The sequence below is a fragment of the Cebidichthys violaceus genome, unplaced genomic scaffold (assembly GCF_023349555.1).
Source record: "Cebidichthys violaceus isolate CVI_PGR_0920_01 unplaced genomic scaffold, fCebVio1.0.p SCAF_2, whole genome shotgun sequence".
NCBI classification, from domain to species: Eukaryota; Metazoa; Chordata; class Actinopteri; order Perciformes; family Stichaeidae; genus Cebidichthys; species Cebidichthys violaceus.
Window position 1 is genome coordinate 37501 of NW_027176372.1, and position 12500 is coordinate 50000.

A 12500-nucleotide genomic window follows, 5' to 3' on the forward strand; every position below is an offset into this window, starting at 1 on the left:
TATATACACACACACACACACACACACACACACACACACACACACACACACACACACACACACACACACACACACACACACACACACACACAGGTTACAGTGACTTTAATAACTGAAGGAGACTCATACGACTTGATCAACATGTTTATCAGATCTTCTCTGAACAGTCAAAACATCAAAGTATAAGTGACGAAGACAATGAGCAAGTCTCTTTGTTCTGTGAAGTATTTGACGTGTATTTGCAGTACTCTGTGTGTGTGTGTGTGTGTGTGTGTGTGTGTATGTGTGTATTTGCAGTACTCTGTGTGTGTGTGTGTGTGTGTGTGTGTGTGTGTGTGTGTGTGTGTGTGTGTGTGTGTGTATTTGTATTTGCAGTACTCTGTGTGTGTGTGTGTGTGTGTGTGTGTGTGTGTGTGTATTTGCAGTACTTTTTTACAGTGTGTGTATTATACACACACATATATATATCTATATATATAGATATATATATGTTTATACACAAACACACTGTAAATGTGTGTGTGTTTGTGTTTATTTGCAGTATTTGCTGATGAAGGCAGACAGCAGGTCTCTGTATGGAGATTCTGATCGGACCGTTTGGAGCTTCAGGATTTTGTGGATCACAGGAGAACGAAGGACGAGGTTGTGACTGAATCCCACAAGACTGGAGGTAAACCAGTACAGAGCCATAGACTGGGGGAGGAGCAAACAAATCACATTTAAATTAGAAAGCTATAACAACATTTTACTATACATATTCATATCTACTCAAACACTGAATATACATGAGTAAATAGTGCTTACAGGTTTGAACGATTGATTGATTGATTGATTGAGCTTTCTGAACTTGAAGTGAGTCCATGCAGACCTAGTGGATTCAGTACTGGGTTCTACATAAATCTATAGAACTAGAGGTTGTCTCCTGAGACCAACCCATGTCCTGGACCTTGGTCTCAGTTATGTAAAGACTTCTATCCCGCAGTAGAATCATGTTTTCAGAGTTAAAGCTGAAGGTCCTGATCTCAGACAGATAAAACATGTCAGTACGTATTTAATCTGATGAACACGTGACGCAGACATGAAGGAACACGTGACTCAGAACTGAAGGAACACGTGACACAGACCTGAAGGAACACGTGACGCAGACGTGAAGGAACACGTGACGCAGACCTGAAGGAACACGTGACGCAGACGTGACGGAACACGTGACGCAGACCTGAAGGAACACGTGACGCAGACGTGAAGGAACACGTGACTCAGAACTGAAGGAACACGTGACGCAGACCTGAAGGCACACGTGACGCAGACCTGAAGGCACACGTGACGCAGACGTGAAGGAACACGTGACGCAGACCTGAAGGAACACGTGACGCAGACCTGAAGGCACACGTGACGCAGACCTGAAGGCACACGTGACGCAGACCTGAAGGAACACGTGACGCAGACGTGAAGGAACACGTGACGCAGATGTGAAGGAACACGTGACGCAGACCTGAAGGAACACGTGACGCAGACGTGAAGGAACACGTGACGCAGACGTGAAGGAACACGTGACGCAGACCTGAAGGAACACGTGACGCAGACCTGAAGGAACACGTGACGCAGACCTGAAGGAACACGTGATGCAGCCTAAAGAAAATTCCAAGTATGCACTTGGGTATTGTTTTATTATTCGTTTTATTATTATTTTGTATTAATATACGACTATGTTCAAATATGTGAAGTAGAGTGTAGTTCTATCAGTCATCCTGCTTTTTACATGAGAATGAGTTCATAAATGGTCCGCTGCTGCCCCCCTCAGGAACGATACAGTAACAGCAATCTGGTTCATCAAGAAACACTCATGTTTGAACATACAATCACAAGGTTTTGCATTTAGTTATTGCATTATCCATTTTATTATAACTAATATTGTAATACTATTTCTGTTTATTTCATTCCTTAACCTTTATAATTGTAAAACCTTGCTGAGCTGTTATGACACTGTCGAGTTCCCTCGTCTCATCAGCTAAATATTGACTGAAATGACGTGACGTTGAACGTCTTTTCGATAAGCTTTGCTTTCTGAACTCTGGTGTCTCGTGGCCTCTCTCCAACTCTCACTCACTGATGACCGTCTTTAGGCGACGCGTCACATTAAGATAAAATGTTTTATCAGGTCGTTTCATAATGTTGTCTGTCTGACTGCCAGTCAGCATGTTTAGCGGAGGTGGAATCACATCACAGACGTTAACCTGACGTCTGTAGCGGACTCCAGCAACGCCGGATGATTATGGTCTCCATTAGTCACTGAGATAAAAACCATAGGGAGGTCCAGGTGTAAAAACACCAAAGTGACCCTCTAACTTACTGAAGGAACTGTAGCAGCGATGGGAATCATCAACACCGAGAATGCTCTGATGGAGTTCGTCACAACCTTCTGAAAACGAGACGGGTTGACTCTCTGAAGAGAAAACACCTGAGGAAGAAGAGAGAGGCGGTTCGGTAAGATGACATCATCGGGTCAGGTGATCACACACCTGCTGAACAGACTGACCTCTACGATGAGCAGGTTGGTGAGTCCGAGACAGATGGGTAGGATCCAGGTGGGGTCAGGTAAGGTGAGGTCAGGGAACCATAGGGCGCCTCCTGCTGCCAGATCAGCCTGCAGAACTGCAGAGAACAAAGGTTACTGGTCCAGACTCACTCAACTAACCGGACTGATCCAGACTCACTTTACCGGGCGAAGGTTAGATGTAAGCTTACCGGACTGATCCAGACTCAGGTTTCGGAGGGCCAGAGAGAGGCTGATCCACAGGGGCAGCTGAACCCAGACCAGCAGACTGGCTTTGAAGGGGTGACAGTTGTCTCTGATGTAGAGCTGAGAAACAATTCGACGCAGATTCTTCTTGAATTGGAACCTGAGAAGAAACAGCAGAAGAGATTCTTCTTCCTCTGACAGAATCAATCAGGTTACAGCTCATTAACGGAGCAATATTAAATATTGAATATTATATCACCCTCTTTAACCCTGTTCACCCTCTTTAACCCTGTTCACCCTTTAACCCTGTTCACCCTTTAACCCTGTTCACTCTTTAACCCTGTTCACTCTTTAACCCTTTCACCCTGTTCACCCTTTAACCCTGTTCACCCTGTTCACTCTTTAACCCTGTTCACTCTTTAACCCTGTTCACCCTTTAACCCTGTTCACTCTTTAACCCTTTCACACTGTTCAACCTTTAACCCTGTTCACCCTTTAACCCCTGTTCACTCTTTAACCCTTTAACCCTGTTCACTCTTTAACCCTTTCACACTGTTCAACCTTTAACCCTGTTCAACCTTTAACCCTGTTCAACCTTTAACCCTGTTCACTCTTTAACCCTGTTCACTCTTTAACCCTGTTCACCCTTTAACCCTGTTCACTCTTTAACCCTGTTCACCCTTTAACCCTGTTCACTCTTTAACCCTGTTCACCCTGTTGGTGTTCGTTTGACTCACAACTTCTTGTGAATTCAGTGATCTTGTGAATTCAGTGATCCGCTGTGGGACTAATGAAGGATTATCTTATTTTATGTTAAGTTTAAGATGATGTTTAAGATAAATGTGCAGATAAAACACAGCTGGTTGTTATTGCTTTATTATTTCTTACCGGCTCTGTTTCTCCGTCCAGCCTTTCTCTTTCGCTCGTAATGAAACTTCGTATCGAAGCCTCTTCGCCAGCTCCGAGATCTCCGCCTGCAGCGCCTCCACCTGTGCATCACCTGGAGGTTACTATGTTTCCATGATGGAGAAGAAGCTACTGTAACAAACATGTGAACAGGATTGTGAAGATAGAGACCCGGTGTGGTTCACAGTGAATACTTAATCTATAATCTCTTCATCTTGAGATGTAAAAACATTTAAACATTCACACCGTGTGTTATTTTAATTCAATGAGTATAATATATAATATACATGTAAACGATTTATTAGACTGGAACTGAACCTGGTGGACACGCGAGACTGTGAGTCGATCAGAGATGAACTCTGTTTACAGATCTCTGACGGCTGGAAACACTCAGATGAGCCGATCGAGGTTTAATCTGGAACTATTTTAATAACTAATTAAAAGTTTATTTAATTTTTTAAGCAGAAATGTCAAATATCTGTTGGTTCTGACATCTGACGCAAGATGTTTGAAGACTGAAATAAAGACAGCTCTATGAACTCGAGCTGTCCTCCCTTCATGTCTTCCATTACTCACCTTGGCGATAATGACCATCTGGTAGGAGGCGAGCGGCAGAGTGATGAGCGTCCTGACCGACAGCGTAGCAACGATGATGCTCAGCCACCACGGCAGCCCGCTCACCTGATGCACGCTCAGCAGGAAGTGTTCACACAGGTGAACCGGAGCCGAGTCCGAGAGGCTGCTGTACCAGCCGGCTGCACCTGCACCACCTGAAAGCCTCCTGACTCCTGACAGAGTCCCGACTCCTGAGAGCCTCCCGACTCCTGAGAGCGACCCGATTCCTGACAGACTCCTGACTCCTGAGAGCCTCCCGACTCCTGAGAGCCTACCGACTCCTGACAGCGACCCGACTCCTGACAGCGACCCGACTCCTGAGAGCCTCCCGACTCCTGACGGCGACCCGACTCCTGACGGCGACCCGAGTCCTGACGGCGACCCGACTCCTGACAGCGACCCGATTCCTGAGAGCATCCCGACTCCTGAGAGCCTCCCGACTCCTGACGGCGACCCGATTCCCGACAGCGTCCTGATACCTGACGGAGTCCCCACTCCTGAGAGTCGTACAGGAAGCTGCAGGACACCTGACCTCACCGCCCCCCCCACACTCAACATGGCGACCCCCTCCTGAAACACGACGAGACAAACAGGACTGTGAATTAAAGAGAATTCCTGATTCTGAAACGTTCTGCTGCCCTGAATCTGAAGAAAATAAACAATAAGTAAAGAAGTGCAACATCTTCATCATCAAGGGGTCCTGAATCTGAACTCAGACCAACAAAGACCGACTCAGACCCGAAGGTGGAACTGGGCTCCAAATGTGACCGATGGCTGTGCAGCTCATCCCCGTTTTACATCGAGGCTCCACATCACGAGGTCCACGTGACTAGCTCCTGATAGTACTACTTATATAAGTAATAGTACTACTACTTATATAAGTAATAATAATACTACAACTTATATAAGTAATACTAGTACTTACAGACCTCTTCTGGTCTGTAAGTATGAGGTCCACAGACGTGTGACTGACTTTGAATTATTGTTGATGTAGTTCTTTATCATATGTGAACACGTGTCTGAACTTCGATGGTCCGGTGAACAGCTGACACGTATTGAGTCATTTCTGACCCGTTTTCAGTTTATTTCTCTCGAAAATAGAACGTGATCTTCTTCTTGCTCCAAAGCATTATTATTATTATATCGGCCTTTAAAAACGAACAATCGGTCGACTTCTAGCCTGAAGCAGAGATCAGTTCCACACTCAAACAAATACCATCGACCATAAAACAACGTCACCACCAGACAAACTAAATGTGGTCGATCAACTCTTGAAAAAGGTTTATTTCAATGAGTTGCTGAAGGCAGCTGATCCCATTTATTGTCCCACAAACAGACACTTTGTTTTTGTCTTTGTGTCGGTCGGTTCAGGACCAGAACCAGAACCAGGTCACTGCTGGATCTGGTGTTGGCCACATTTAAAAGAAAATAAAATGGATCTGAGCTTCAGTGTGAACTCATCCTGAGGCATCGATCACATTCAGAGTATTTAACTGTATAGTGTGTATATATATACATATATACATATTCATAGTACGGTGATAGTTCTCAGGGCTGTACTACATTTACATTTATAGATAAAAATACCTAAAATAAATAAAGTATTCAACAATATTCACTTATCTTCTCCTCGACCACGACAATAGATTTTTGATTCTAGTAAATCATAAAAGTCTAAAACATAGTTTCTGTTTCTTCATCACAGAACATATAAATATTGATACATATTAATACATATTAACATAAATATAGATACATATTAATATAAATATTGAAATATATTAATATAAATACATATTAATATAAATATTGAGACACATTAATATAAATATTGATACATATTAATATAAATATTGATACATATTAATATAAATATTGAGACATTAATATAAATATTGATACATATTAATATAAATATTGAGACACATTAATATAAATAGATACATATTAATATAAATATAGATACATATTAATATAAATATTGATACATGTTAATATAAATATTGATACATATTAATATAAATATAGATACATATTAATATAAATATTGATACATATAAATATAGATACACATTAATATAAATATTGATATATATTAATATAAATATTGATACATATTAATATAAATATTGATACATATTAATATAAATATTGATATATTTATTAATATAAATATTGATACATATTCATATAAATATTGATACATATTGTGATACGATCTTCTCCTCGACTAGAAGCTGCACATTAAACATGTAAAGATAAATAAAAGAAGCTTCTATGGTTTTAATAACCTTGTTGTCATTTCATACAGATATTTAATACAAAACAAATAACACAACAAACGTGTGAATGAGCGAAAGAAAAGCGAACTCTTTAAAACACTAGAAGCTGTTTGTAAGGTTTTCAGTGACGTCACGCAGGTAACGTGAGATATAAACTTACCTGTGTGACGTCAGCCGTCAGGTGTGTAAACGGTCCGTAAAATAATCATCGGAACTTTATTCTTTATTCTTTCTCCTTCAGACACCGGCGGCAGAGCGTCCCATAGATGTGACGTCACAAATGTACCACCAGCTGTCGAGTAAATGTGACGTCTCAGAGGTGCCCTTCAAAATAAAACAACATGAATTGATTCATTGGAAAAAATAGAATAATATGCTTCTATCAGCGCTTGAACTGCAGGAAGTTTAATAGATTAAAATGCATCATAAATCATGCTTAATGTGTAAAACCTGACGAGGAACTGCAGTGAAAGTACAATAAAGTACAATGTTTCATATTTGATAATAATCTATGTGGTAAAGGGACATACTCAAGTGAAGCACGAGCACCTTTAAACTGAGTAAATGTATTAGTTTCTCTCCAATACAAGACAAAACCTGTTCTTCTGCACTTTTATTGTGAAGTGTCTTACCGGAAGTGGTGTTGTGGATGATCGTGTTTCCGGACAGATCGGTTCCTCTTCTCGAGCAGACAGCAGCAGACATGGCGGAGTACAGCCAGGCGGGCCTCCTGGTGGCTCTGCTCCTCTTCACAGCTCTCACGGTCCGGGACGTTTATCTGGGCCGATCACAGAGCCCTCAGAGCGGACAACAACTGACCGAAGGACCCGGCCTCTCTCCGGAGACACTACCGGACACCGGGCCCGGGAAACCCGCCAAGACCTCCATGTACACCGGGCCCATGCTCAGGTTCCAGTACTGGTGAGTTAGTTAGCACGGTGCTAACAGGCTAACAGCGGTGCTAACAGTTAGCATCAGAAGATAATCTCTCTGACAAACATTTAAATCAGAGACAGTGTTTAAAACATGTTTATAGTTGACATATAACAATGATTATTATAACTATAATATAGTACATTATTAACAATAATAACAAACCAACGGCTGATTGGTGAACTGACACGTGTTTAAATCGGTAAAACCGATCGTGTGGGATGGGATCAGAGCGGGTGGGGGGGTGTAGGTGGATGAGGACTCGCATACCTAACAGGTGTGTCTTCTCTGTTTTCAGTATCTCCTGAGGTTACAATAAAGTGTTCCAGGAGTACTCTCGAGCCATCAGCCAGCTGTACCCGGACATCCGCATCGAGGGTGAAAACTACCCCCCCACCCCCTTCAACAGGTGAGCTCTGACATCACCTCTCGTCTGTCCTCTGGCGTGTCGGTAGCCTCTCGTCTGTCCTCGGTCGTGTCGGTAGCCTCTCGTCTGTCCTCGGTCGTGTCGGTAACCTCTCGTCTGTCCTCAGGTGTTTTGGTAACCTGGTCTCTTACCTGAAGCTTCTCTCCATCCTGCTGATCGTCAGCAGTCAGAATCCCTTCGTACTCCTCGGCCTTGACACTCCCAGAGCCTGGAACTGGAGTCAGGACAACAAGGTACACGTTACCATGGCAACAGATGATTTAATGGGTTACCATGGCAACTGATTTACCCCCATCACTGTTTTTGTTGTTTGTCAGATTTTCTCCTGTCTGATGGCCTTCTTCCTCTGTAACATGATGGAGACTCACTTCCTGTCTACAGGAGCCTTCGAGGTCACTCTGAACGGTAAGTTCCGATTGGTCCGAGACACGGCGTCACTGTGACGGTGTGGTTGTGATTGCTCCGAGCCGTGACGGTGCTCTAATGCTGCGTTCACACCAAACTATGCACAGACGCGATGAGACTGGAGTGACGTGAATTTGTGTCAATCGCCAAACACGTGAGTTGAAATTTTTCAACTCTGCCGAATAAATGGCGCGACACTGTGGTCAGTGTTGAGATGCTCCTCTTGTCATCACCGACGTCCTGCCGTTGTTGAATCAGGAAATAAATACTGTAGCCGTCGGTGTTCACCCAGAGCTCTACGACGGTGATTCTCAACTGGTGGGTCGCGGACCTGTTTTCAGTGGGTCGTGGGCATGGGTGGATTTATGGAGAGATGGATTTATTACATTGAGGACAAAAACCTCAGTGTGTTTTGTGCAGCGAGGTTCTGCACAAGAAAGCATGAAGCCGTCAAAACTGAAACAAAACAGCCTTCTCTCAAAGATAAACCTGTTGAGTACTTTTCGAAGATGACTTCAAGACCTGAGGACATCAATAGTGTCTCACTGACCTGCAGACATGGACGTGTTGATCAATCAGCAGAGGATAAACTGAATTATCAGGGTGATAAGCCACGCCCCCTCTCCGGCGTGTCTAGGGCGATGCACTTGAATGGACACAAATGGTCCCTGGCGGCGCGAATGGCGCGATTAACGCGCCGCGAATACTTTGCGTCGCGTTTGGTGTGAACGCAGCATACGACAATGATTACTGTGCTAACTGCACCAGTTGTGAAACACTGATGTAGCCTGAGGAGGACTGACTCGTTTCTCTGACATCATGCTTACATCGCTTTATGTCATCAGAATAAAGATGAATAATAAAGTAGCCGCTCTCTGATTGGGTGTTTCCTGTCCGCTCTCTCAGACGTCCCCGTGTGGTCGAAGCTTCAGTCGGGTTACGTCCCAAACATCCAGGAGATCTTCCAGATCCTTGACAACCATCTGAAGATGAACCAGGTGGATCCCATGAGCTTCTCTTCCTCTTAGGGCTGCACAGGTAAGCACACTGAGAAACATCAGAGGGGGTTAGCAAGGTATGTGAAGCTGAAGGTAGTCTTCAATGTCCCAAACGAGGCTCTCTTGTTACTTTTATCGTCTGTTATGGGTTCATAATATTCTAGTTTCTTCAGTATTTTTGGATTCCGTTACGTTAATGTATTGCTTCGATGTTAAATCCTGCTTCGTGGTCCAGGACTTCACATTAACCCTCTCACCTGTCTCTGTCTCACCTGTGTCTCTTCTCAGCTGTGGTGCGTTCAGGTGTCCCGGCTCAGTGGTACGTTCAGCCACTGGCGTTCATGAAGGTCCGGCCTCAAAGCAGACTCTGCGGGGCCCGGCCGGATGTCCCCCGCCTCAAAACGAGCGTTCCCTCTGCGCCGGGTCACAACTCGGCACTACAGTACCCATAATGCACCTGTCGGCACAGGTGGAGTCAGCTGTACTCACAGACTGACGACTCGACTGGTTTCTGTTGGTACAGTTTGATTTAATTTATTTAGTTTGAGAATAAAACTACGGTACCACTGTTAGCTTCATGCTAAGCCTCCGTCTGAACCAGAAGTAAACAGAAATGTGAAGAATCATTAAGATCTGGTTTATGTAACAAACATCTTCACTGTCACTTATTTGTAATGTCTGTAAAATGTGTGAAACAAGAATAAAACTAATCACAAGTTTATGTTTCTGACTTTAAATTCACATGAACTTTTATTCTTTCTGTTTTTATTTCACTACTGATTTAAGTAATTAGGACGGATAGTTTATCTGTACAGGTAGATAATAGGTGAGTGTCTGTTAGTTTACCTGTACAGGTAGATAATAGGTGAGTGCCTCTTAGTTTACCTGTACAGGTAGATAATATGAGTGTCTCTTAGTTTACCTGTACAGGTAGATAATATGAGTGTCTCTTAGTTTACCTGTACAGGTAGATAATATGAGTGTCTCTTAGTTTACCTGTACAGGTAGATAATAGGTGAGCGTTTCTGTTAGTTTACATATGCAGGTAGATAATAGGTTACATGTACAGGTCAGTTTCTAGCTTCAGTTAGTGGATCATATTTCAAAATGCACTAAAATTGTTTAATTCTTTACAAAATGTTTGCTTAAATATCTGGTAGAATATTATTTCTGGAAATATGAAAGTGGTGTTTGATAAAAGTGAGAGCTGAATATTTTTATATTTTAATGAAGTTTCTATGTTGAAACACGTGGAAGAAATGTCGAATAACTAGGCGGAATGACAATAAGGTTCTCTACAGTTTAATATGTTTATACATGAGATTTAACTTGCTATTCATAGTGTGAAACAGCAGTTGGCGGTAATGAGCCCGTAACTCTGATTACCAGCTTCCGTTACAGGCGAAGAAGAAGGAGCAGAAGAAGGAGGAGAAGAAGAAAAAGAAGCCTTTAACAGGCGGTAGAAGCTAACATTAGCATCGACTGTTGTTTGGGGATAAATTCGTGAGATTATTGTTTTATATTTAAATGTGTGAACGTTAAAGCAGCTGAACACCAGTCTAACAGGAGAGAAACACACTGACGGTGAGTGAAGACAGCAGCTAACTATGCTAACGGATGCTAACTGTCATGCTAACTGATACTAACTGTTGTCACCGGTGTTGAGTCTAAATCTGTCTCCCGTTGAAACGGAACGTTAACTGAACGGAAAGATCATCTCCAAGTAAAATTATTTATTTAAACTAACTTAAATGAACGTTTAACGTCAGAAAGACAGGAAACACGTTTCTAAAGGTAACAGATTTAAACACAACACCTTCAGCAGGTTTAACTCGTCATGTACGTGAGGCTGTAACAGCGAGGTCTAGTATTATATTCATGAGTTAGGGATATATATATATATATATATATATATATATATATATATTCATATTCATATTCATGTATTCATTATTGGTAATCACGAGGTGATTATATCCGGGTGGCAGGTTTGTAGAAATGAGGTTTAGGGTTTGTAACCTTTATTGAACCCAAACTCTTTGTAGGGACAGACAGAAAATAACATTTTTAATCCTGCAAATGTGTGTTATGGGTTAAATCTTTAACTACTTTACATACTTTACATACTTTAACTACTTTAATTCCTTTAACCACTTCACATACTTTAACCACTTCACATACTTTAACTACTTCATATACTGCTCAGTAACTTCTGAATTTCCCCCTCTAGGATCGGTAACGTTTTGTCTATAATTAGTTAATAATTTCTGTTATTAATCGGAATGTGTTTAGTAACTTTAGTCTAAAGATAATAATGTTTGCTTCTGTTTCCTCTGCAGCGTCTTCAGTGTCTCTGACATGAGCAGCTCTGTAAGTTTAACTTTATCATGTTTAACATTCAGGCTGAGCTCAGATCACTTTATCACATCATGGTTTACAATAAAAGATCAGAAAGTTTCTACTAAAGAGAATCAGATCTGAGTTCAGTCCTTTAGATGAGGTCATGATGTAATGAGTGTGTGTTGTGTGTTCAGGCTCAGAGGAAGAGAAGGACTACAGGAAGTCCTCTGGTTTCTAGGCCCAGAACCAAGACCAGCAGAGGGGCTAACGTTAGCAGGACGGCTAACGCTAGGAGGCCAGCTAACGTTAGCGGGACGGCTAACGCTAGCGGGACGTCTGATGGTGACCCCGCCCCCCCCACAGAGACCATCGCTGTGATGGACAACACTGAGGACAGTCAGTACAGATCAATACTCTCCTCTGTTATGGATTAATGTTAAACATCTGATCAATAATCAATAACTCACCTGTGTTCAGGTGTAGAGGAGGTGGTGGATCTCACCTGTGAGGGATCAGAAGCTGCTGTGGTCGACCTGACGAACAATGACTCTGTTCTGGTAAAAACACTTTGATATGTGGCCCCCTTCAGTCTATGGTTAATAATGTCTTTCTTGCTAACTGTTTCTTCTTCTTCTTTTTCCACTGATCCAGCTGGTGGATGAAGGTAAATCTTTTTATAGTGTATGTTGACATAGTAATAATAAATATTATTATATTATAGTTAATAAAGAGACGGTCCAACATGTCTCTGGTCCTCCTTCAGGTCCTCGGAACCAGAGAGGCCCCTCAGGTGAGAGTTACGTCGTCAGCAGTGATGAAGACGAAGACACGCCTCCTGTCCTCAACGCTGCAAT

General features: G+C 42.4%; 3 protein-coding genes across 3 annotated transcripts in view; 2 read left to right on the forward strand and 1 right to left on the reverse strand.

Annotated features, from left to right (window-relative positions):
• Positions 1-128: 128 nt before the first annotated feature.
• On the reverse strand, positions 129-6808 carry LOC137875071 (cytochrome c oxidase assembly protein COX18, mitochondrial-like). The gene is made up of 7 exons (XM_068714027.1): positions 6704-6808; positions 4223-4831; positions 3629-3729; positions 2746-2900; positions 2537-2652; positions 2351-2458; positions 129-693 (listed from the first exon to the last, which is right to left on the reverse strand). Exons 2-7 carry the CDS (start codon positions 4817-4819, stop codon positions 532-534), a joined length of 1239 nt encoding a protein of 412 aa, XP_068570128.1. The 5' UTR covers positions 4820-4831; positions 6704-6808; the 3' UTR covers positions 129-531.
• Positions 6809-7220: 412 nt separating this feature from the next.
• On the forward strand, positions 7221-10027 carry LOC137875074 (selenoprotein T2-like). Its single transcript, XM_068714029.1, has 6 exons — positions 7221-7464; positions 7775-7885; positions 8010-8136; positions 8221-8308; positions 9215-9346; positions 9595-10027. The coding sequence occupies exons 1-5, from the start codon at positions 7247-7249 to the stop codon at positions 9334-9336; spliced, it is 666 nt and encodes a 221-aa protein (XP_068570130.1). The 5' UTR covers positions 7221-7246; the 3' UTR covers positions 9337-9346; positions 9595-10027.
• A 685-nt stretch (positions 10028-10712) lies between these two features.
• LOC137875072 (E3 ubiquitin-protein ligase RNF4-like) overlaps positions 10713-12500 on the forward strand; it is a 2841-nt gene continuing 1053 nt past the window's right edge. The window contains exons 1-6 of the mRNA XM_068714028.1: positions 10713-10890; positions 11646-11676; positions 11841-12042; positions 12124-12203; positions 12298-12310; positions 12410-12500. The exon at positions 12410-12500 is cut by the window's right edge and continues 33 nt beyond it. Coding sequence (XP_068570129.1) covers positions 11665-11676; positions 11841-12042; positions 12124-12203; positions 12298-12310; positions 12410-12500 — 398 coding nt within the window. The 5' untranslated portion in view covers positions 10713-10890; positions 11646-11664. The remainder of the gene's footprint in view (positions 10891-11645; positions 11677-11840; positions 12043-12123; positions 12204-12297; positions 12311-12409) is intronic.